The following is a 25,979-nucleotide window of genomic DNA, read 5'->3' as shown; positions in this document are numbered from 1 at the left end:
GTAGTGTTTTATCCTTCTATATATAAAGGGAGTCCAATCTATATATTTTAGATGGATGAATGGATGCATAGCTTGACCATTTCTTTGTTGTGAGGTTTCAGGTATGTAATATCCTCCCTTTCTTTGAGCCTCAGTTTTATCCCTACAACAGGGGTCAATAAACTTTGTAAAGGGTCAGAGAGTTCCTACTTTAAGTTTTGCAAACCACGTATGTCTCTGTGGCATATTCTTTCCTTTTTTTCTCCTCTCCCTTCCTCTCTTCCTCCCTCCTTCCCTTCCTCCCTCCCTTCCTTCCTTCCTCTCTTTAAAAACCCTTTAAAAGGTAAAAACCATTTTAGCTCTGAGACCATACAAAAATATGCTGGGAGGAGCAGGATTTGGGCCTAAGCTATTACCAACCCCTATTCTACAATGCTTAACCTATGTAAGATATGAGGAAATTCACTAAGTATTTTGTATTTTGTAATTTATTTTATTTCAGTATTTTGATCCTCCTAAACTGCCCTGGGAAGTGGGCACCAAGCTTCACCCCTTTCTAGGGAAAAGCAGATGTCCAGAGATGAAAATGAACCTCCTTTGCAGGGTAAGTCAGTGGCCAGACAAGGATGTAATGGGGGCCCTTGAATGCCAATCCTGAGGACAAACCCACTAAGTTCTGATGCTCAGTAGAGAAAGTGCCCAACCTTTTCTATAAGAGAAGCATTTAGGTCCTGGCTGGTGTTGCTCAGTGGATTGAGTGCCAGCCTGCAGATGGAAAGTTTGCTGGTTCGATATCCAGTCAGGGCACATGCCTGGGTTGCACACCAGGTAGGTCCCCAGTTGGAGGTATGCGAGAGGCAACCAGGCAATGGATAAGATGTTTCTCTCACACATTGATGTTTCTCTCCTTCTCTTCCTCCCTTCTTTCCCCTCTCTCTAAAAGTAAATAATAAATAAATTAAGAGCAGCAGCTCGGCTGAAAGTGAGGGACTAGGAAACATTTCAAAGCTGCATTTGTAAGGCATATTTGCATAGCAAACACACTTTTTACTTACAGAAGATGTTTGCTTTGGATGCTTGGGAGAGGTCTGATAAAAAAATTTGAGGTAAAACCCCCAAACCATCTCTTACATCTGTCCCTGACACAGCTACTGTGAACCAAGTTCACTGTTAGCCATTTTTCAGGGCCTCATCTCATTAGTCCACAAACTAATCCTGTGAGGCAGGTAATATAGTCTCCACTGAACAATGGAGGTGAGGCTCCAGGAAGTGAACTCACTTACCTGCCCAATGTCTCTCAGGTGATAAATGAAAAATCAAAGTCCAATTGCGGGTGTCCCTGGCCCCAAAGTCAAGACCTGTTTCTTTCTTTTTTTTTTTTTTTTTTCCCACTGTAACAAAATTCAAATGTTTAATTTTTTTCAAACTTAACTTCAAAATTTGGGCATCATCTTTACGGAACTATGCTTTCAAAATACATTTTGTAAAAGACATTAATTTCACAATTAAAACATGTTTTAAAAATGGGGTAACATTAAAAGACATTAAATTAGTTGAAAATATACCTCAAAATGCTGAGTTATGCCATGCGCTATCAAATTAACTGTAGTCGTATTCAAAGTAATATGTCTCTGGACTAAAGACAATTATTTCTTGTCCATTTCAGTGATTTCCTGGATCCAAAACAAAATTTGTGTATTTATCTCTTTGAAAATGTCATTTGTTGACCGTCCTTTCACTGCCATAGAATGATTTGCCTTCTCAATCCAGCAGATTTTATTAGGAGCTTGCATTTTCTGTGCAACTTTCTCCAGCAAGTTCTTTTCACACATTTCATCTGCTGAGCCTGACACAAATAATACAGGTTCTTTTATACGAAACAGGTTTTCATCTCTAAGTTTATGCTGCTGCTTTGGATGGTGTAATGGATAAGAAATACAAATGAGACCACGGACAAAATCATCAGTGTCATCTGGTTCAATATGACACATTACAGAAGCAGCTGCTCTTGAGCCCATTGAACGACCTCCAAGGAAAACACCTGCAAGTTTGTATTCTCCTGAGGTCTTGAGGTAACTCCGAGAAGGGGAAGTGGCGGGTAGCACCTACCCGCCCTTAATCCGTTCAGGCAGCAAACTTCTCTCAAAAGAAAAAGCAAGACCTGTTTCAATACACTCTGCTGCTTTAGACCACTTCCCGAGTATATGTTTGAATCATCAGGGTACTCCCAGTCCATTTCTTATACTTTTATACTTAATTACATAGAACATTAGATTGTTTGATAAATGCTTCACATGTTAGTCTTCATTAAGTCTTCATATGGATTGATTTCTTGTGTTTTCTTCACCCAAGTTCAATATTTGAGTCAAAATTGCTTTGGGATCTTGGCCCAGAAATAGATCCACACAAATACGCCCAATTGATTTTTGACAAAGGTGTAAAAGCAATTCAATAGAAGAAAGACTTTTAAACAAATGGTCCTGGAGCAATTGGACATTCACAGGCAGAAAAGAAAACCCAACCCCAATCCAAAACACCAACCTGAACCATACATCAATATACAAAAATTAACTCAAAATAGATGAAGGATTTAAATGTAAAATATAAAACTTTTCAAAAGAAGAAGGAAATCTTTGAGATCTAGGGCAAGGGCAAAAGGTTTTAGACCTGACAACAAAGCATAACCCATGAAAGGAAAAGTTCAGAAATTGAATCACATCAAAGCGAAAACACATGCTCTGTGAAAGACCCCGTGAAAAGATGAAAAGACAAGCCACAGGCTATGAGAAATATTTGTAAACTACACTTATGGTGAACTCCCAAACTCACTGCTAAAAATCAAACAACCCAACTAGAAAATCAGCAAAAAACATGAACAGACATTTCACTGAAGGGAGTTCACAGATGGATATAAGCATATGAAAATATATTCTGCATCACTAATCATTAAAGAAATGCAAATCGAAATGGCAATGAGATCTAACTACATACCTATCAGAATGACTAAAATAGTGATAACACCAAATGCTGGTGAGGATGTAGAGAAACTGGATTGCTTACACATTGTTGGTGGGTACATAAAATAGCAGGATCATTCTGGAAAAAGGTATGGTACTGTCTTAACAAAACTAAGCACACACTTACCAACATCCAGTGATTGTACTCCTAGATATTTATTCCAGAAAAAATGAAAATATGATCAGACAAAAACCTCCTCATGATTGTTCATAGGTTTATTTATAATAGCACCAAACTGGAAACAAACCAGATATCCCTCAATGGGCAAATATAAAACAAACTGGCACATCCATACCATGCAATACTTTGCAGCAATAAAAAGAAACTATTGATACCTGAAACAGCTCCATGGGATCTCAAGGGAATTATGCTGAATGAAAAAGCCAACCTCAAGACGCTACATACATTGTGTATATATGTGTAATATTTTTGAAATGACAAAATTATAGAGATGGAGAAGAGATTAATGGTTGTCAGGGATTAGGGAAATGAAAAGGAAGGGAGAAGGATGTGATTATAAAAGGATTACAATAGGGATCCTTAAAATGCAGCCAGTCTATATCTTGACTGTGGCAGTGGTCAAACAAAGGAACGCACAGAAGTAAACATATGCTTAGGACTTCCGGCCAAGATGGAGGCGTTGGTGGAAATACTGTTCCTCCTCGCACAACCAAATTTAAGGACAACAAAGATTTAGAAAGAAAAACACAACCAGAACAGACAGAAAATTGAACTGTATCAAAGTCCAACGAGAACAAACCATTCATCCAGACCGGTAAGAGGGGTGGGGCAGAGTTGGCAGCCGGCTGAGAGGGGTAGAGGCAGGAGAAAGCGGTGATTGGCACACCCTGTACGGGGAGGAAATGGTGCCCCTCACCCAGTGAGGCACGCAAGGCAGCTGGCTGGCCCCGAACACACGAACAGATAAACCAAGCAAAAAACAGGCAGTGAGACAGACCAAGCAACTCAGGGCCCCAGGGAAATAAAGCCTAAAAGCACTGATTGAAAAAACTTGCAGGGGTTGAGGTGCCGGGAGAGACTCCCAGGCTCACAGAGAGTTCCTTGGAGAAGACCCCCAGGGTCCTAGAATGTACACAACCCCATCCACCCGGGAACCAGCACCAGAAGGGCCCAATTTGCTTGTGGGAAGTGACAGAGGGGACTGATATCCAAGAGAGAGCAGAGCAAGCACCATTGTCCCTCTCTGACCCTGCCACCACATAGAGCGTCACAACCCAGCCACTGGGTCCCCGCCCTGGTAAACACCTAAGGCTCCATCCATCATACGTAACAGGAGCAACCAAACAGACCAAAAAATTATGGCTCAAACAAAAGAACAAATCAAAGCCCCAGAGCCAATACTTTTTTTTTTTTAAAGAGCCAATACTTTTAAGGGACCAAGAGGTAGCCAACCTATCAGATGCCCAGTTCAAAACACTGGTCATCAGGATGCTCATAGAATTGGTTGGTTTGGTCACAAATTAGATTAAAAATGAAGGCTACACTAAGTGAAATGAAGGAAAATGCACAGGGAACCAATAGTGATGGAAAGAAAACTGGGTCTCAAATCAATGGAGTGCACCAGAAGGAAGAAAGAAACAACTAAACAGAAAAGAATAAAGAAACAAGAATTCAAAAAAATGAGGAGAGGATTAGAAATCTCCAGGACATCTTTAAACATTCCAACATCCAAATTATAGAAGTACCAGAAGGGGAAGAAGAACAGCAACAAGTGGAAAACTTATTTGAACAAATAATAGAGAAGAACTTCCCCAATCTGGCAAAGGAAATAGACTTCCAGGAAGTCCAGGAAGCTCAGAGAGTCACAAAGAAGTTGGACCCAGGGAAGAACACACCGAGGCACATCATCATTATATTAGCCAAGATTAAAATGAAGGAGAGAATTCTAGAAGCAGCGAGAGATAAGGGGACAGTCACCTACAAAGGAGTGCCCATAGAAGACTGTCAGCTGATTTCTCAAAAGAGACCTTACAGGCAAGAAGGGGCTGGAAAGAAGGATTCCAACTCATGAAAGACAAGGACCTACATCCAAGATTGCTCTATCCAGCAAAGCTTTTATTAGAATGGAAGGGCAAATAAAGTGCTTCTCAGATAAGGTCAAGTTAAAGGAATTCATCGTCACCAAGTCCTTATTATATGAAATGTTAAAGGGACTTACCTAAGAAAAAGAAGATAAAAAATATGAACAATGAAAAGACAACAAACTCACAGTTACTAACAACCACACCTAAAACAAAAGCAAACTAAGCAAACAACTAGAACAGGAACAGAACCACAGAAATGAAGATCACATGGAGGGTTACCCACAGGGGAGTGGGAGGAGGAGAGAGGGGGAGAAGGTACAGAGAATAAGTAGCATAGACGGTAGGTAGAAAATAGATAGAAGGAGGGCAAGAGTAGTGTGGGAAATGTAGAAGCTAAAGAACTTAGGACACATGGACATGAACTAAAGTGGGGGAAGTGGAGGGAGGGGTGTGCAGGGTGGAGGGCAATGAAGGGGGGAAATGGGACAACTGTAATAGCATAATCAATGAAATAGATTTTTAAAAAAGAACATGTACATATAAATGAATGCATGTAAACCTGTGCAATACCAATAAAGTAGGTGAACTGTATCAAAGTCAATTTTCTGGTTGTGACATTGTATTAAAGTCATCTCATGGGGAGGGGGAAATAGGTGAAGAATATAGGGAATTTCTCTTGGTTGCATGTAAATCTACAATTATCTCAAAAGAAAAGTCTTTTTTTTTTAATTCATTTGAGTTCTTGGCCAAGATGGTTCTTTTCAGGGGTGAAGGTACATTTACCATTTGTTTGTGTACTAAGGTCTCAACCTGGTAATCTTTAGTAAAGCCAGTGTGTGTGTGTGTGTGTGTGTGTGTGTGTGTGTGTGTATGAGGCACTCGGCTAAGTGCTCTCCATAGATTGTCTCTTTTAATAGAACCCACTGAAGAAGAAAACAGTGTTATTATATCTCCATTTAATAGGTGAGGAAACTGAGGCTCAGCAAAGTCAAGTCACTTGTCTCGATCCACATAATGATTAACAGCCAGGAACAAAACCAGAGCTTCTGAGTCCAAGACACACCTTTGTCCTCCCCTCTGATTAGATGCTATGTGGCATTGATCTTTGGTGCAGGCTGGCCTTGAACCTGTGTCAAAAGGTCAGGTCTCTCCTTGAGTAGCTACCAGGAGTGGCAGTACAGTGGAAAGAACGCTAGAATCTTCCAGAAAATTCTTCCAGACCAGAGATTTTTCAACCTTTTTTATCTCATGGCATACATAAACTAATTACTAAAATTCTGCAGCACACCAAAAAATATATATATATATATATATATATATATATATATATATCACCCCAGCTGGTGTGGCTCAGTGGATTGAGCACCAGACTGTGAAGCGAAAGGTCACCAGTTCGATTCCCAGTCAGGGCACATGCCTGACTGGGTTGTGGGCCAGTTCCCCAGTGGGGGACGCATGGGAGGCAAACACACATCGATTTCTCTCCCGCCCTTTCTCCCTCCCTTCCCCTCTGTCTGAAAATACATAAATGAAATATTTAAAAAATATATATATATTATATTTTTTGCCAATATGACAAAAAATAGGGATCATTTTGATTCCTTCACACCAATTGGCTATTGCTATCATTTTTTTATTTGACAATCTAGGGGAAAAGAGATCAGTGCCCCTGATACAGTTAGTGAATGTTTTAAAAATTCTTGCAGCACACCAATTGAAAATCATTGCTCTGACCAGTCCAATTCCCAAGACTGAGTTTAAGTCCCAACACTATCACTTGTAGGTTGTGTGGCCTTAGGAAAGTCATTTCTGTCATAGGTTCCTCATCCTCAAACCAGACCTTGTAATCCCAGAACTGTCAGTGGCTCGAATGAAGTAATGCATTTCAAAGGGCCATGGACACTCCAAAATGGGCAGTTATTATTAATAACAGGGCACCATGAAATAAATTCTAAATATAGGCTACTCACTCCTGTTTATCTTCTGGCTCAATGGTAAACATTTTAAGGGCATGAGCTAAGTTTAAGCCTTTTACTCTTTCCTAAACTCCTCTTATTAAGTACTCACCCAAAAAATGGTAGCTTTCTAAAAGTCCTTGTTAGCTGCTCTGTTGATAGAAATATGATCAAATGCAAAAAGAAAAAGCAAAGTATTGACGGTAAAAATGAAGAACCCTGGACTTTAACTGCATTTTTCTTGTAAATTGCAAGGAGAACTGAGAATGGTTTCAGGCAAAATTAGTTCCAGAATTTCCTGCCCTACAACCCCAGGTAACTCCTTGTTTTCAGTTTTGGAAGTGCGGGTTCTATCTCTTCAGGGGCATGGAAGAATGTGAAATTTGCAAAGTTGTTTGAGGTACAACATGTTCTTGCTATTTATACCAACTAGGATCTGTGGCTGGTTTTTGGGCAAGGTTTTCCACATAAAATCAACCTCCCCCCCCCTTTTCCCATTTCTGACAACCTCACAAACTCATAAACAAATTCCTCAGCTTTATTACTAATGCCAATAACATGGACTTTTAAAACTGCCTTTCATCTGAACATCTCAAGCAATGTTGCAAACAGTAATTAAAGTTCAACACCCTGGTGAGGGAGGCATCTATTATTCAACCCATTTCCCAAACAGGTAAGCCCAGACTTACAAATTAGAGGCCTGGCCTTAGGTCACCAGGGGTTGGTACAGGGAGGGGGGTGAAATGAAGAATTCTAGGTTTCTCAGATCTTGGATTCAAGATCAAGTGCAGATGCCCTGTCAGAGCAGGCATTCACTTAAGTGGGGTGACCCAGAGTGGGGCAGGAAAGAGAAATGGGTTAGATTCACTGATATTCAACAGAGTAAGGTAAGGAAAGGAAAGGGGAAAGGAAGGAAGAAAGGAAGGAAGCAGAGAAGGAAGAAAAGAAGGGAGGGAGGGGAAAGAAGAAAGGAAAGGAGGGCCTAAAACCACTTAGAAAAGACAATAAATTTATTTGATTCATAAATTTGGTTGAAGGTAGGGACAAGTGCGATTGAAAAAGTAATAGCTTTAAATTGTCTGATTTTGTAATGAAGAATAGAGACCATGCAATTTTTTTAAAAAACTTGATATTTTGAAATAACTACACTCACATAAAGTTTGAAAAATAGTGCAGTGAGGTTTTGCCCTCCCCCCACCCCCACCGATTCTCCAGTGGTGACACCTCCTGTAACTAACTACAGCACATTCTCAAAACCAGGAAACTAATGACACAATGCAATCGAGAGGACTACAGGCCTCACTCAGACTACACCAATTTGGGGAACATAATATATTTGTAAAATTTTATGTTACACATAAAGTATGTAAATCTTAAGTGCCCAGCCTGATAAAGTTTTATGTGTGTAAACACCCATGTAACCAACACCTCTATTGAGATATAAAATGTTATCAGCCCCAAAGGCTTCCTCATGCCCCCTGTAAGTCAACACTCACCCCCACATAACCACTTTTTGTCACCATCAATTAGTTTGTCCTATATTGAACTTGGACATAAATAGAATCATACAGCATATTCTCTTTTATAGCTGGCTTATTTCACTTAAATCCATGAGATTTATCCATGATTCAACATGTAGTTGAGAGTCATTGTTTTTCATTATTGTGTCGTAGTTTATGGTATCAATAGACCACAAATATTTCTCTATTCTACTGTGGATGGACATTTAAATTAATCTAGTTTTTGGCTATCATGAATAAGGTTGCTATGAACAGTCTCGTGCATGTCGTTTGGTGCACCTAAGTGCTCATTTCTGATGAAAGCAATAGGTGAGAGATGAATTTCTGGTCGGGGTAGGTGGACATACAGCTTTGGGAGACACTTTTTCACAATGGTTGCACAAATTTAATTCACCCTCCTACCAGTAGTGGTGAGAGTTCCAGAAAAGTGAAAAATTTTATGTCATTAAACTCTCAAAAGTGATTGTAGCAAGTCCCACTAAGGTCCATGTGTGCTTCAGAATCCTCATTTCAAAGTGTTTTCCTGTTCAGATGCCAAAGAGGGGCAAGTGTCTCAGAAAAATCTCAGAGGTCGTGGGACAGGAATATGACATCACATGCCAGGAAGTTAAGAAACCAGAGTTGTCATTTCGTTGGGTGACTTTGAGCCAGCTGCCACTCTGGTCTCAACGCCTCTGAAAATGAAGCAAGAGGATGGGACTATGTCTAAATTTCCTTTTACTTCCAAAGGCCATGATTCCAACATGAAAAAAATGTTGATACTGTGATGTTAAGTGCAAGGGTAGAAATAGCACACACTGTAACTGGGGAACTCAGTTCACCTTGCCCAAAGGCAAGGGACTGGAGGAAAATGTACAATGTCTATGTTGTTAAGTTATTGCCTATTTACTTTCGTTCTGTTTTTAACAGTATTTTTCAAAATTTGTGGCTATTTGAGTTTTAAAATATTTATCTATAGAAATATATTTGATAATGAACATAAGTTGATAATATTAATACCCATATGAACGCACAAATTATTTTTCTACTTTTAGTTATTACATAAAACCTAAGATTCTATTTTCTCTGAATAAATCCTGAGCTCAAATTATTAGACACTTGGAAGTCTAACTTTTATTCAACAAACACCTACTGAGTACCTTCTCTGTGTCAGGCTCAGTGCTTGGCCCTAAGTGAATGATGGTAAACTAGGTATAAAATTCCCGAATGTCTAGGAATTTACTACCTGCTGTGGGAGACAAACACATAAATAAATGTAGGTACCAGGCTTTGGGCTCAGGTTTATTTTAGGTAATTTGGGAGCTTACAGGAGGAACCTCACTTAGTTTGGAAATGTACGAAAGGCTTCCTGGAGGAGGTGTCAGCTGAGAGCTGAAAAATGATTCAAATTCAGGTAATAAGGGAACAAGAGTAGGAAGTACATCCTATGCAGTGGGACCAGTCGGGGCATAGGCATGGTAGCTGGAGGGAGCGGGGGATGGTCAGGGAGTTATAGAAGGCTCAGTGGTAGGAGGTGTGGCACAAGAGGAGACAAGGTTGAGAGGCTGTAATACCCCACACAGGCCCTTGAACTACCATGGGGGTGCCATTGAAAAATATGAAGCCGAGGAGTGTCACAGTCAGATTAGGGCTATTCAGTAACCAAGCAGTCCTGCCCCCAATTCTTCTGGTGTGCCTGACCACTAGCTGATATAGCCACATATGTATAAACTGGACTTCCTCTGTGGCCTTAGGGCACCGCTGTGGTTTTCTGTTAGGGAGGTAGAGGATTGTCAAAAGGCAAATGTATTGGGCTGCTGGCTTCATTGGCATCCACAAGCAAGGCTTGAGCCCAGGAGAGGTGGCTGAGGGCCCTACCAGGAGGGGGGCACAGTAGGTGGATGGGCAGCGGCCAGAGAGTTGAGAAAAGGAGGCATTCATCTGAACAGTGTCAGGGATTGTCAGTGGGCACTAGTAGAGAAAACTGAGCCCAAGGGTGCAGGAAGCAGAGACACATCATAACATACGTCTGTAGCCAGTGGGAGAGAGACAAGGCCACTACGGAAAGGGAGACAGTCCATTCTCCAGTCTCTTCTCACTATCTCTGCAAAGGCTGCTTTGTGCCTGAACACTGGCAGGTCACCCCAAGCAAGCACTTGATGCCTGAGTGGAGTTGGGAACATGTTGGTTTCCTGACACATCAGTTAGAATCACAGGGGTTCGGCTGGAGTCGGGGCAGCCTTCCCGGTTTGGCTGGTGATATCTTGATAAGGTTCTCAAGGTCTGCAGTTAGCTCCTGACAGCTTCCCCAGGTAGCGGTTCATCTTGGGACGCTCCTGCTGCCTGCCCGCCTGCCCGCGTGCCCACCCAGGGCTCAGCAGCTGGCAGGCTGCTGCCTCCTGCTGGGAAAGGCCCGAGGCTCACTGGGTTTCAAGAGTCTTGACTTTCAAGACTGTGAAATATGGTGTCTTTGGAACTGGTTGAGAACACCCCTCATCGGCAGGCAGGAGGAAAATTTAAAGGCACAAAACTTACTTGTTAAAAATTTTCACATGTTGTCTAAAAAGTATGAAGACTTACATCTAAATCTCAGACTAGCTAAAATCTATGACCTATCCAGGGTTCCCCCAAAAGCAGGGCCTGAGATAAAGGCTGCTGTATTGATAGTTTATCTAGGAAGTGACCCTAGGAAGCAGGAGTGAAGAACCGGCAAGGAGAAAGAACCAGAATAAGGATGGGCCATGAGGGGCCCTTGTATGGGTGACTGGGGGCTCAATTCCTCAGGATCTCCCAAGATGCCTTGAAAAGTATGTCTTGGAAGCATCCACTAGGAGGAATAAATGGGGAAGCATTTAGTCATCAGCTTCTATTCCCATTGCCTCATGGGGTATTAACATCTTGCACTTCCAGGTTGCACATGGTATAAATATTGAGCCTGACAGGCGCCCTGCCCTGGTGTCATAAAGTGAGAGAGGTGAGTCATTGTCAGGTTGCACCTCAGAGCATATATCACTGGTGGAATAAAAGGTGAGCCCAAGAGGACCTGAAGTGCTACACGCAGATGTTTGATTCATTCTACAGGTATACTAACATGTCCCTACCCCAAGTCATGGCAATCTCTTGACCTCATTCAATGGACAACTCATATTCTTGCCTGCCCAAAATCCATTCCACCTTTTCTGGTAGCAGCATCTCTATTTTGGGATGGGGAAGCCAAGGCCCCTATCACCACCACTGTCAATCCTTGTGGTTGGGTGAGGCTGACCTGCCCACCTCCTCATGTTTTCAATTCCAAGGGTAGGTCAAGTCCCAGTTTCATCCAGTCAACCAGTCTGTTCTCCCCCTCCAGCTAAAGTGATTGGTGCAGGAATAGTCAGTGGATCCTGTTGGTGCTGAGACCTTCATTTGGGTGGTTACATAGCCATACACTGGGAGAGCTGATTCCATCCCAAATTGACAGGGTGGGACTTGGAGGACTTAAACCAACTGACACATCCGCCCCACGAGATGTAGATGGTGACTTCGGAGTGACCCAAGTGGCCCAGCCAGGCTGACTTTCAGGACTATGGTTTATACTGTAGGAAAAGATATGTTCTTTTTGGCATTGAAGTGAATAAGGAGGTTCATGGTATCAATTGCTGCAGGAGTCATCCTAGGACCCTGAAGTGAACCAATCTCAGTGAAGCCCCCACTGTATACAGTAGAGCAAAAAGACAGAAAGAACTGGTCCCTGAGGATGAGGACATGGGTGAGTTATTGAATCAACAAAACCTAAAGCTCAACCTACTTCTGGGTCTCCAGTTATGTGAACCAATCGCTCCCCTTCATTGCCCAAGTCAGATTAAGGTGCATCTTCTGTTACCTGCCGCTCAACACAATCCTAACTGAGACCCGGACTTAGGCATAAAAGAGAAACATCAGTTCATGTAACAGAAGGCCGAGGGTAGAGACACTCCCAACAAGCTGAGACTGTACATATGTGATCTCATTTGATCATCGTCTCACCCTGGTAATTACTACTCTGATCCCCACTTCACAGATGAGGAGAAAAAAGACTCAAAGAAGTAAAAGAACTAACCTACTGGCTGTCAAGTGAGAGCAGTTTTGTCCCATGGGGACACGTGACAATGTCTAGAGACCTTGTGCTACTGGTATGTGGTAGGTAGAAGCTAGGAATGCTGTTCAACATCCTATGCGCATAGAATTGCCCCCAGCAAAGAATTATCTTGGCCAAAATGTCAGTTGTGCTGAGGTTGAGAAACCCTGCTTAACTAACCCGGGGGCCCCAGGAGTCTAGGCTCTGAATCAAACTCAAGTCCCTCTGATGAATGCGGCTGAACCCACTCTGGACATGCAATGCGGCCCAGCACTGGAGCCAGCCAGGAGTGCCAGGAGAGGAAGGGGCCTGAGAGCTGGAGGAGAATGGAGCCCAGTCATTTCAGGGGCACTTGGGCCAACTTCACCCTCAATTAAATGCATTCCAGGGTGAGCCCCTTGCAGATTCTTGCATAATTTCTTGGCCCTGATGGCCTGTGCTTCAGGGGACCTGGGGAGGCCTGTGGCTCCATGCCCAGAATACCAGCTCCATTTCTACCTGTTTGCCTGGCATTTGCTATACAAAATTAGAAATTAATAATTCATCTCACAGGATGAATAATTCAACAGAGGGGACAAAGGGCCGCTGGCATCACAAAACAGCCCACATTGCCTTCTAAAGGGAGAGTGGAAAAAAAAACCTCTACAGCCAGGCTGGCGTCTGGACCAAAACGACCCTGATATAAACAGTTTAAATAAGCCCTCGTTTGGGGCACAAGGAGTTGATGGGGACATTGGGGCTTCCAGAAGGGAATTCAGAACCCTATCTCCCTCCCCACATCACTCCAGCCTCACTAACTTTCACAGTTCATTGCAGACAGCTTAATTGGCACCTATTCCAGGAAGCTTTCTCTGATAACCCTAACCAACTGAAACTGAAAAAACATTTCTCTCTGATCCCATGTGTTAGCCACTTAGGCCTGACCACTGCTGACCAACAGCCTCACACTGAGCATTGTGTCTGTTACCAAAGATTCTTGGGCCATAGAGTGGCTTTTCTAGCTAAAAGGAAAGAAGAGATTCAGCAGAGATCTAGTGTGAATGGTGCTTAGCATTTTGGTCATCTTTTGAGGATCCGATGAAAGCCTTGCAGCCTCTCCACTGAAAAATGCTCCCCAATATATGTGTGTACAATTCAGGGGGTGCATAGATCCTGGGAGCCACTTAATGGACCAAGGTTTAGAGTTTCTGCTTCATGGGGGGCCTTTTGTTAAGAAGAGGGACTACAATTGTCCAAGGAATGAAAAACAATAGAATCCTTTAGCTTTGCATTGAAATGACCCTGTCCTAGGTGCTAAGGTATTTTAAGGATGTGAATAATTAATTAGCAGGAGCTATTAGGTGCCTACATATAACCCTGGGCAAGTCATTGCCTATTTCTGATGGTTTCCTTACTTGCAATTGTAAGAGGGTGTCTAGATAATGTTGGCACTTTGATTCAACCATTCCTTCAGCAAATATTTATTACACCCTATTAGGTGCCAAGTACCAAGCTAAGAACTGGCAATAAGGTTGGTGAACAAAACATATGAGGTCCCCAACTAGTCAGAACTCATAGTCTAATGAAGGAGGTAGCCATTGATTAATCACATGCAAAGAAGAAGATGATGAGCTGTGATCAGTGCTACACAGGGAAGTGCAGGGAGCTAGCTAAGACTGAGTATATCAGGGGAATGACAATAACCTGGAGAAAGAAGAGATGAAGAAGAGGTTTTACCTTGATAAGGGGAGCATGGGAGCACTTCAGACAGAGGAAGCACCACGGTCTAGTGCCCTGAAGTGTGAAGCGGGCCAGGGCACTTAAGAAATTAGAAAGTCAGCCCTGGCTGGTATAGCTCAGTACATTGAGTGCAGGCCTGCGAACCAAAGGATGGCGGTTCGATTCCCAGTCGGAGCACATGCCTGGGTTGCAAGCCAGTTCCCAGCAGGGGATGTGCGAGAGGCAACCATGCATTGATATTTCTCTCTCTCTCTCTCCTTCCCTTCCCCTCTAAAGATAAAAAATAAATAAATCTTTTTTTAAATTTTATTTATTCATCTTTTACAGGGGAAGGAGAGAAGGAGAGAAATATCAATGTATGGTTGCCTCTCGTGCATCGCCTGCTGGAACTGACCTGCAACCCAGGTATGTGCCCTGACTGGGAATCGAACCGCAATCGTGTGGTTCACAGGCCTGTGCTCAATCCACTGAGCTATGCCAGCCAGGGCTAAAAATAAATAAATAAATCTAAAAAAAAAGAAATTAGAAAGTCAGCCCTGACTGGTTTGGCTCAGTTGGTTGGGCATTGTCTCGCAAAGTGAAAGGTCACTGGTTTGATTCCCAGTCAGGGTGTATGCTTAGGTTGCTGGTTCAGTCCCTGGTAGGAGCATGTATGAGACAACTGATCCATATTTCTCTCCTGCATCGATGTCTTTATCCCTCTCTCCCTCCCTCCCTTCCCCTCTGTCCAAAATTAATTAATTAATTAAAAGAAATTAGAGAAGCTGCATTCTGGATTCCTCTGGGTACTATGTGGCCCAGGCAGTAAAGAACTAGAAACATAGGAAGGCTAGGTTCCCCTCTTTTCATGATGGTCAAGACATCTCTTCCAGTAGCTTCTTCCTATGCTCTCTGAAGAAAAGCTAAAGAACTGGCACTATTCCACTTCATTGCAAACCAGAATATTTTAATGGTTAAAAACATCAAGTATCAAGCTCTTCTATCACCAGAATAGCTGGAGGTGCCTTTTGAAAATCCCTCCTCTCTGATCCTGCATGAAAAGTACATAATGCTACCAAATAAAAATGTTCAATATCGAGGTGAAGCAATCGTCCTGCCCCAACCCCCTCTGCGGTTTAAGCTGTGTCCCAGCCCTTGAGGAATTATTCCACCTCCTGGTTCTGTGGCTCCACCATCCCACACTGATGATTATCAGGAGGCTTGGACATGCCAATTGCCACTTTCATGGGTGGTCTGAGTATAGTCTCTTAGCTGCATGGGGCAGACAGACCTACCCTTTCATCTTCTGGGCGGGGTTTCAGGCTGGAGCCAGCACAAAGACTTCAGTTCCAGTGCCCATTCTGCCACCTCCCAGCTGCTGGGTGACTCTAGGCAAGTTCTATCTCTTCTCTGGGACTCAGTTTCGTCATCTGTAAAATGAGAGGTTTGGACCACATGGTCGAGAAGATTCTTTCTCTGACATGGAGGATTCTCTGCCCTATGCTTTCTAAGATGTGTTAACTTAGAAATTTTTTTCATCTTTCCAACAATTGTGCACACACCAGTGACAGCAGGCAAGACAACTAACCACTCATTGTAAATTATAATGAGTGGATAATTAGCTGCCTTCAAATTAAGCCTCCCTTCTTGGAAGCCGGGGAACTTAGTTGTTAAGTTCTCATTATCATCAGTTAATGCTGTTTTCTCACTGAAACCCAGAGGGGTAAGGAAGAATGACAAGCAGATGTTTTGTTATTAGGGACCCTGGCGGATGATTTGAGATTTTTCACTGCAGTAATCATTCTCTAGATTCTTCGTGAGTCAGCAGAAGCTTTGATGAACTTGACAGAGGGCAGTGGGATTGGACAGACACAGAGCAGAGACCTATTGAGAGAAAGCCAGGCTTAACAGAAAGCTGCTAGAGACAGCATTTCCTGGCCGGGGACAGTGTGGATTATGAAATTAGTATTTGTATTCAACACTTTGCAAAGATATTTCAGTGCTGTTATTTCATTTTCTCAGAAAGATACTTTGCTTCTGCCTGAGTTCAAATCACTATCACCCCTCACATAAGTCCCCTCACTACATAGTCTTCCTGGCTATGGTAGACTGCCTGTAAAGTGGCCACCAAAAATCTGTAGAGATAGAAAGTAGATTAGTGGTCGACCATGAATGAGGGAGTTAATTCCCCTCCTCTTGAATCAGAGCTGGACTTGTAACTTGCTTCAACCAATAGAATGTGAAGGATGTGATGTTGTCTTGAGTCCTGGATCCTACGGCCTCAAAAGATCTGACAGCTTTTACTTTTACCCTCACGGGGCCTGCCCACCATGTACAGAAGCTTGGGCTAAGACCAAGGTTTCTCAGCCTTGGCACTATTGACATCTTGGGCCAGATGATTCCTTGTGCTGGTGGGCTCTCCGGTGTGTTATAGGATGTTTAACAGCATTGCTGGTCTCTACCCACTAAATGCTCTAGTTCTGACAACCAAAAGTGTCTCTAGACATTGCCATATGTTCCCTGTGGGAGAAAATCATTTTTGCTTGAGAACCAGTGCACTGGACTACTGAAGGATGAGGGACCATGTGGTAAGAGGTCGAGCCAGCCACCTGCTATTCCAGCTACCCCAGCTCAGAAGTGAGACATATCAGTGAAGTTGCCCTGGCTGTTCTAGCCTCAGTTGAACACCCAATTGAATGTAATCTAATGATAACTCTAGCTGACACCCCTTGGAGCAGAACTAAGCCTAGCCAATTCACAGAATCATGAGAAATAGTATAGTATCTTTGTAAGCCACTAATTTGGGGGGTAATTTGTCATGTAGCAATAGATTATTGAAGCACAGACCTACCTCTGTTCCTGCTACCATTCATCCTCTCCATCCCTATGCCTACTGGAGTTGTCTTTATAAAATACCTTTCTAAAATTCCTCGGTTCTATTCAGACCTTCCAGGGCCTTCCCCACCATCAACAGGAGGAAGTCCAAAGTCCTTAACCTGGTCCATGAAGCTTCATAATCTGGCCTCTCCTCAAGATAGCCTCAAAGCCCAAGACTTAAGCTATACAAGTCTATGTACAAGTTCTGAAATTGTCTATCCTCTTTGACACCTTTAGGTCTTTTCCAGGCTGTGCTCTTTGCCTGTGATGCTCTTCCAACCTGTCAGTTCCCATTGTTTCCTGAAAACTCAGACTAAATAGCATCCTCTTCAGAAAGTCCATGCAGATCCCACCACCTGAGATGCTATCTCCCTTATGACCTCTAAATACCTATATGTCTATCACACCATATACATCTATCTCAAACCATGTTGTAATTCATATTTTATTCATATTTCTGACAAAACTTTGAAGGCTAGAACTATGTATTTTGTTGCTTTATTGACAGTACTTAACACATAGTAAGTCCTTAGTAAATGTTCACTGAGTGGACATAGTAGGTTGAACAAGTATTACTATTCCCATTATGCAGAGAAGGAAATGGAGACTCAGAAAAACTAAGGTGATTGTCCAAGGTTGGCCAGTAAATAGGAGGTATAACTGGAACTAATGCCCAGGTTTCCAGACTCTACTACCAATCTATGTGCTTCACCATATATCTCTCTTGAACACACTTGGTCTAGCTAAAGGATGGCAGTTGTTGGATACCCAAGGCATAATTTGGTCAATCCATAAACTGACTTCTTGTCATCACTATGTAGTGACTTGTAATGCCAGCGTGAACAGTCAGCAAACTTATCCCTCTTGTTCCAGTGGTTTCTAGTCAGCTAGGCACTAGAAGGACTCAGCACATAGAAGTTCAGCTCAAAATGGCTTAGACAAAATGAGAAAAGTCTAGGCATCTCTGGATTCCAGTGCACCTAGACCCAGGGATCAAATGATGTCATACTCTCTTTCATTCTCCCCTGCTTCTCATTTCTTTTCTTAGCTCTCTTTTCCTTTTCCTTTTTAAAGATATTTTAATGATTATGCTATTACGGTTGTCCCATTTACCCCCCTTTATTCTCCTCTTCCCTACACCCCCCCCACCACCCACATTCTCCCTCTTTAGTTCATGTCCATGGGTAATACATGTAAGTTCTTTGGCTTCTACATTTCCTATACTATTTTTTTTAAGATTTTATTTATTTGGCTTTGGCTGGTGTAGCTCAGTGGATTGAGCACAGGCTACAAACCAAAGGGTTACCAGTTCGATTCCCAGTCAGGGCACATGCCTGGGTTGCAGGCCAGGTCCCCAGCAGGGGGCACATGAGAGGCAACTGCACACTGATGTTTCTCTCTTTCTCCCTCCCTTCCCCTCTCTCTATATTAATATTTATAGAGAGAGGGGAAGGGAGGGAGAAAGAGAGAGAGAGAGAAATATTGATATGTGAGAGATACATCAGTCAGCCTGCAGCCCTGACCAGGAATAGAACCAGTGACATTTTGGTTTAAAGGCCAGCACTCAATCCACTGAGCCACACCAGCCAGGGCCCTATACTATTCTTAACCTCCCCTTGTCTATTTTCTACCATTTATGCTACTTATTCTGTGTACCTTTCCCCCCTCTCCCCCTCCCACTCCCCTGTTGATAACCCTCCATGTGCTCTTCTGTGGTTCTGTTCCAGTTCTAGTTGTTTGCTTAGTTTGTTTTTGTTTTAGGTTTGGTTGTTATTAACTGTGTTTGCTGTCATTTTACTGTTCATATTTTTTACCTTCTTTTTCTTAGATAAATCCCTTTAGCATTTTGCGTAATAAGTGCTTGGTGATGATGAACTCCTTGAACTGAACCTTATCTGACAAGAACTTTATCTGCCCTTCCATTCTGAATGAAAGCTTTGCTACATAGAGCAATCTTGGATGTAGGTCCTTGACTTTCGTGACTTGGAATAGCTTTTCCCAACCCCTTCTTGCCTGTAAGGTCTCTTTTGAGAAATCAGCTGACAGTCTGATGGGAACTCCTTTGTAAGTGACTGTCTCCTTATTTCTTGCTGCTTCTAGGATCCTCTTTCATTTTAATCTTGGCTAATGTAATTATGATGTGCCTTGGTGTGTTCCTCCTTGGGTCTAACTTCTTTGGGACTCTCTGAGCTTCCTGGATTTTCTGGAAGTCTATTTCCTTTGCCAGACTGGGGAAGTTCTCCTTCATTATTTATTCAAATAAGTTTTCAATTTGTTGCTCTTCCTCTTCTTCTTCTGGTACCCCTATAATTCAGATGTTGGAACATTTAAAGATGTCCTGGAGGTTCCTAAGCCTCTCCTCATTTCTTTGAATTCTTGTTTCTTCATTCTTTTCTGGTTGAATGATTCTTTCTTCCTTCTGGTTCACACCATTGATTTAAGTCCCAGTTCCCTTCCCATCACTGTTGGTTCCCTGTACATTTTCCTTTATTTCACTTAGCATAGCCTTCATTTGTTCATCTAATCTGCGACCAAATTCAACCAATTCTGTGAGCATCCTGATGGCCAGTGTTTTGAACTGTGCATCTGATAGGCTGGCTGTCTCTTCGTCGCTTAGTTATATTTTTTCTGGAGCTTTGATCTGTTCTTTCCTTTGGGCCATTTTTTTGTCTTGACGCACCTGTTACATATTAAGGGGCAGAGCTTTAGGTATTCACCAGGATGGGGTAATCCACGTCACTGGGTTGTGACACTGTATATGAAGGAGGGGTTCGAGTTGGAACAGTGGCACTTGCTCTGCTCTCTGCCAGTTTTCAGTCCCCTCTGCCACTTCCCACAATCAAATTGGGCCTTTCTAGGGCAGATGCCCCAGTGGGCGGGCTTGTGTATGTTCTAACACCCTGTGGGTCTCTCCAACAAACTCTCCTGTGAAGCTGGAAGTTTCTCCCACTGCTGCCTCAATGCCCACCTGTGTTTTCAATCAGAGGTTTGAGGCATTATTTCTCTGCGCTGGGGCCTTGGGTTGTGTGGTCCGCCTCGCTCCCCAGCTGTTCCTCCTGGTTTATCTGCATGTGAATGTGGGACAGCCTGCTCCGCCAGTTGCTGTCTCGCCAAGTCCGCCAGCTGCAGCCTTGCCTGCCCCAGTCCTCCAGCCACAGCCTTGCTGTGAGTCCTCTATGCCCGGCTGCCCATCTCGGCCCCTCCTACCGGTCTGGATGAGTGTTTCTTCTTTAACTCCTTAGTTGTTGAACTTCCATACAGTTCAATTTTCTGTTTGTTTTTTGTTTTTAAATCATTGTTGTCCTTCTTTTGGTTGTGCGAGGAGGCACAGTATGTCTACTTATGCCCCCATCTTGGCTGGAAGTCCTCCTTTTTTTTTCCCTTCATTCTCAGGTTCCAGGTAATGATCTCTGGCAGGCTTTGTTCAATACCCAAGCTTAGTTCATTCCTAGTACTAGAGATCCTGGAATTAGCTATTGTTGGGTAATTTCAAATCATGTATCTATTTTTGAGCCAGTTACTGTGGCTGACGGTTTGGAGTATGCCAATTGGCAAGGCTCATCTTAGATTGATGAGGTAGCCAGCTTCCAAGATGGACCCCAATGACCTTGTCTCCTGATATTCATGGTCCTGTACAGTGCCCTCCCACGTGAAACCAAAGCTAGTCGTGGAGGCATTGCTGCTTTTGCTTTGATCTCTTGGATTCCTCTCTCTGAAGCCAGGGGCCATGTTATGAGGATATTCAAGCAGCCCCCCATTTTTTTACTTTAAAATATGCAGTTTTTCTCCAATAATACATTATTAAGACAGAAAACACAAAAATCCACCATGGAAAACAACAGCAGAAGGCCCTCGATCCCAGTGCGTGGAGAAAACTGCTGTTCGTCTTTGTGGCTCTAAGGAGCCAGAGGTGGTGAGGCCACTGTCTGAGCCAGTGCACCCAGCATGCAAGACTTCCCCAGAAATAAGGGAAGCCTGCAGCCAAAGAGCACACGTAACAGTGCAATAGGACAAAGCTAAAGTCTCATCCTTCAACAACTGGTTTTTTCTTTTCATTCCTAACCCACAGAAACCATGTGTGATAATAAATGATTAATGGAAGCCACATAGTGGCTTTTTAATTTAGTTTCAGTTGGACATATGTTAGCTCAGACAAGGGTGTCTCCTTTAGAAGGTCACATTCCTCATTAATCTCTTCAGGCAAAGGAGAGAAAAAACAGATGAAAGAAATATAAGAGTTAACCCTCCAACTGATGGAGAGTATTCTTCCTCTTCTGCTCCCTCCTTCCCTTCCTCTTTTCTAAAATTTCTTGAGCACCTACTATGCGCGTGGCACTGTTTTAAGCCACTGAGTTTGGGGGTAATTTGTTGCACGGGAGTAGATAACTAATACAATTGCATATGCCTCAACTCTGGTTAAGGGGTCAATCCTACTCCAAGTGGACTGGAAGTAGGATTACTCTGAGGAGTAATCAAGTTGCCATTAGTGGAGAAACCAACGGCTGCCCCATGCACACACACTTCCTGGAGGATTTAAAAACAAAGGTAGTACAGATTCATTTTAGGTGACTCACAGCATCTGGGCCAGGCAGGACTCAGGCCCACATATTCCTAGGCAGATTTCCTAACTCCAACTATTGACAGTTTTTCTCCCTAATTGTCCCTAGACTTGATTGGTTATAAGCACCACAGACACTTGCCTCCTTTACCAACACACCTGTATTTGCTCTTTAAGTAAGTTAGTTGTTGTTTTTCTTTTAATGTAGAGAATAGAGGCCCAGAAATCCCTCCATACTTGTGACTAATGTATGGTTTAAAGCTTCTCCTATTAAAGTGACTTTTTAATTTAATTCCAGTTGGACATATGTTAGCTCAGACAATGATGCTTCTTTTGGAAGTTCACATTGCTTATTAATCTCTTCAGGCAAAAAAAAAAATTAAAGAGATATGAGTTCATACTACAACTAACAGGAAGTCCCCTTCCTCTCTCCCTTCTTCCTTCTTTGGTTTCCTTCTTTCCTTCCTCCCTTGGTTTCCTTCTTTCTTCCTTCCTTCCTCCTCTCCACCAAAATTTCTTGAGCACCTACTACAGGCATGGCATTGTCTATGCTCTCTCATTAAGCCTCCTAATAATGATGAAGCAGGTATTGATGATCCCTTTTATCAGGCGAGGAAACTGAGACATGTCTGAAGAAGGTAGATGTTTTGTTTTTTTTTGGCAGTCATGTTATTTAGTTCCAAAACCTCAGTGATATTAATACCCATAGGGAAAAACAAAGCTGATCCATACATTTTTGTCAGGGTCCTATTTTAACTTTTCTCTATACCAATGGCTGCTACACATGATTTCCTTCCAACCAATCACTAAGATGCAGATTATATTTTCTGCACACCCAATGTGTATAGTGCCAGAGAAAAAGGGAGAGAGGGAGTGAGTTAGAGTTTCTGGTGCTTTTCTGTCCCTTCCATATCATTGGATGATCAGGTTTCTTTAAAAAAAAAAACCAACAGCAGTAATGGGAAGTAGTCACTGTTCTGGGACAGCTTACAGCATCTGGCTCAAGAATTCTTCCTGCACTTGAGGACTCCCTAATCTGCCTCATGGAGAATGGGCAGACGCTTGGCATGTAAGTTATAAGACCAAGCTCTGGAGCCAGACAGAGCTGGGTTCAAATCCCCACACTACTTACTCACAAGCCCTGTGACCCAGTCTAGTCCCTAAACCTCACTACAGAATGGCATACTAATAGTTTATACCTCTATAAAGCTTGTACAGGATCAAGGAGATAATACATCTAAAATATTTTTTCCAGTCCCTAGAATGGAGGAAAGGCCTGACAAATGTAGTCACTACTATCATGATTGGGCCATATCCCTCTGTACCCCTACTTCCTCTGTTGAAGTACGGGGGTCAGTGAGCATTCTCTAAGTACCTGTGGCAGGCAGATACTCAGATGTCCCCCAGAGACTGCCACCACCTAGAATTCATGGCCTTGTGTGAGTCCCCTCTGCACAATGTGGGCAAGACCTGTGATTTGCTTATAACAAATAAAACATGGTGAGATGATCCCACTTTCATGATTAGGATACATGAGATTGTGACTTCTGTCTCATTAGCAGACTCTCCCTATTGTCTACTCAGCTGGCATGCTTTGACGAGGCAGGCTGCCATATAGAAGCCCATGCAAAAAGCTGAGGGCAGCCTTTGGCCAAAATCCAGCTAGGAATGGAGGCCCTCCGTCAAATAACACTGAAGAACTGAATTTGTCTATCAGCCACATGAGCTTGGAAGAAGATGTTTGCCAAATGAGCCCTCAGATGAGACTCTAGCCCTGGGTGATACCTCAGTTTGCAGCCTTGTGGGGCACCCTGATGCAGAGCAGCTAGCTAAGCCATGCCTAGATTCCTGACCCACAGAAAATGTGAATTAATAGATGTGCATTGTCATAAGCCACAAAGTCTGTGGTAATCTGTTAGGCAGCAATGCATAACTCATACAGGATCCAACTTCATTTCTGATTCAGAGCCCACCTCCCCTGATTCCTCAGCATCGTGCATTTTTCTCATTGCCTCATAGCTATTGGTTTTCTTGCCTTTTAAGCTCCTTGAGGCTTTGTGCTTGTCATTCCTTGTAGCCCTAGTACAGACAGCAGGCCCTGGCACTAGGAGGGCACTGAATAATATTTCATGACCCCCCAGGGCTAGGTTTGTGTGCCCTATTAAGGGTTTCCATAACACCCTCGTGATAATGATGGTGGTGGCTTTTAAATCCTTACTGTGTGCCAGGCACTGAGATGAAGCCAGAGATGTGTATTTTTAACTAGCTTTCTGTGGTGATTCTGATTCACAGCCAGGCTACGCCACTTGAAAGAGTCTGTGGAAAAAAATCATTCTGTTCTTAAGACAGTTATATACATAGCCTCCCTGATTTTTAAAAAATCATTTTGTATTGCATACATACAGAAAAAAAAACGCATTTAATTTGATGACTTTTCCAATGAGACACATCTATGTTACTACCCCAAGATGAGGACAGGGACTCTCCCGACTTGTGTTTCCACCGCCATTCACCAGCCCCAGAGGTAACCGTCATCCTTATCCCATCACTACTCACTAGCTTTTCCTGCTCTAGAACTTCCTATAAATCTGTACTACCTCATCTGCTTTCTCTTGCTCAGTATCATGTTTATACTTTTGACTTGTTAACATTCTTCAGGATTAAACTGGTAAAACTATGGTTGAGAAGGTTAGGAAGGAGGTGGGAGAAGCCGAGTATTATACTTGGATTTTCCAAGAGACCGAATCACAACCTGTTCTCGACTTACCTTGCACCCACTCTGCTGAAAGCATGTAGGGAGACAGAAGGGGACAGGGGCGTGGTTACAGCCAGGCGGGTTCCCTGGGGGGCGGAGTCTTAGGGGTAGGGGTGTGGCCCGGCTACCAGGCGGCAGTTGGCGGACGGGCGGGCGGCCAGGGGCGAGGTGGGGGGGGCCAGGCCGAGGCTTCCTGTCAGTGCCGGCGGAATCGCTGTTTGACCCCGGAAGTGCTTTTTGGAAGCTGTCACCGTGGACCGCGGTGGCTGCTGCCGCGGCACATCCCCTGTAGTAGAGCCGCCGAGGTGAGTGTGTGGCTGGGCCCTGTCGGATGCCGGGCACCGAGCCTGGGCGAGGCCGCGGCTGAGCCTCAGACAGCCTTGGGACTCTCCGCCTCCACAACGGGGCCAAAGCTATGCTGCCCTAGGGGTCTGAGTCTCCCCCATACCCATAAGAGGCCAGAAGTTTTGGGTTCGAGGCTCAGCCCCAGAGTGACCTGAACAAATCACGGTCCCCGCATTCTCATCCCGAGGTTAGAGGACCGTGAATTGTTCAGTTTCCTCGGGGTTCATCCATTAGTACAACAATTACTAGTATCTAATTTCTCCTTCGTGCCAGGCACTGGGATACAAATGGAACAAGACAGGCTAGTCTCCTGCCCTCGTGGAGTGTACAAACTAGTGGGAGGAGTCAGTCAATGAAAAATAAATGCCCAAGATAATTAAAGATATGACGGTAACTGGAGGAGTGAATACTTTAGAGAGGACAGTCTGGTAGTCTCTGAGTAGGGTAATATGGAGACCAGAAAGGTATTAACAGCCAGAGAAACTGAGGCAGCAGTAGCCCTGGGGATGTGCACAGGCCTTATTGTAGTTGATAATTGCACTCAGCTCCCTTTCTAAAGAAAGCCTTTTCCGAATTTTTGGCTCTGTTGTCCTGCATGTCACTGGGGTTGCAGTGGTGGGCACAGACATTGTCATGATCATTATCCTTATCCTTTTGGAGCTTAAAGTTTATATTCTTTGTCTGGTTAATGTCTGCCCATACCTTGGATGAAAACTCATATCTTCCTTGACAGTCTTCCTTTGTCAAGTCAGTTCTCTCTGTCATAGCTCCATGGGCCTTACCAAAATAACATATGGTACATCATGGTGTTGAGTTTTACTTGTTGTGTGGCCATTTGATTCAGAGCTGTCTTTCCCTTAAAACTGTAAGTTCTATGGAGGGCAGGACCAGGTCTGTTATTTACGTACTCTAGTGTTCTCTGGGCTTCCGTGCCTGGATAAGAGGTGCTCAGAAATATTTGAGTGGATAAGTGAGGTGCTTAACATAGTCTTTGCTCTCCAATGGTTCCTACGAGGTCTTCTTGCCACCAGGTTATTGTCTTCTCTTCCTGTAGTGACTCTCTTCTACTTAAATGGCTCCTCACTGCCTTCAGGTGAAAGGCCAAAATCTGTAGCATAGCATTCAAGGCTTTTCAAAAAAACTGGCCCCATCTT

General features: G+C 43.3%; 2 protein-coding genes across 7 annotated transcripts in view; one reads left to right on the top strand and one right to left on the bottom strand.

Annotated features, from left to right (window-relative positions):
• Nucleotides 1-1,471: 1,471 nt before the first annotated feature.
• Nucleotides 1,472-25,590, bottom strand: LOC128628085 (testis-expressed protein 30-like). Its single transcript, XM_053669849.1, has 4 exons — nt 25,528-25,590; nt 24,609-24,827; nt 24,493-24,566; nt 1,472-2,055 (listed from the first exon to the last, which is right to left on the bottom strand). Exons 1-4 carry the CDS (start codon nt 25,588-25,590, stop codon nt 1,626-1,628), a joined length of 786 nt encoding a protein of 261 aa, XP_053525824.1. The 3' UTR covers nt 1,472-1,625.
• ASCC2 (activating signal cointegrator 1 complex subunit 2) overlaps nt 24,691-25,979 on the top strand; it is a 37,187-nt gene continuing 35,898 nt past the window's right edge. For 5 of the 6 annotated variants that reach the window (XM_037153303.2, XM_037153301.2, XM_037153300.2 and 2 more), the window contains exon 1: nt 24,691-24,785. The gene's annotated coding sequence lies outside the window, so the exon portion shown is untranslated. The remainder of the gene's footprint in view (nt 24,786-25,979) is intronic. The other variant, XM_037153304.2, reaches the window with a different exon arrangement.

Source organism: Artibeus jamaicensis, unplaced genomic scaffold, assembly GCF_021234435.1.
Source record: "Artibeus jamaicensis isolate MK-2021 breed Jamaican fruit bat unplaced genomic scaffold, CSHL_Jam_final contig_525, whole genome shotgun sequence".
In the NCBI taxonomy this organism is placed as follows: Eukaryota; Metazoa; Chordata; class Mammalia; order Chiroptera; family Phyllostomidae; genus Artibeus; species Artibeus jamaicensis.
This window is presented reverse-complemented; position numbering and strand designations above follow the sequence as displayed.

Excerpts from the sequence above, each read along its gene's own strand:
- LOC128628085 (XM_053669849.1), bottom strand. The coding sequence starts at position 25,590 with ATGACAGAGAGAACTGACTTGACAAAGGAAGACTGTCAAGGAAGATAT. Across the intron at positions 24,567-24,608 it reads CGTCCGCCAACTGCCGCCTG|GGAACCCGCCTGGCTGTAAC; the intron begins GTAGCCGGGCCA and ends TCCGCCCCCCAG. Across the intron at positions 2,056-24,492 it reads TTCAGCAGAGTGGGTGCAAG|TTACCTCAAGACCTCAGGAG; the intron begins GTAAGTCGAGAA and ends CCCTTCTCGGAG.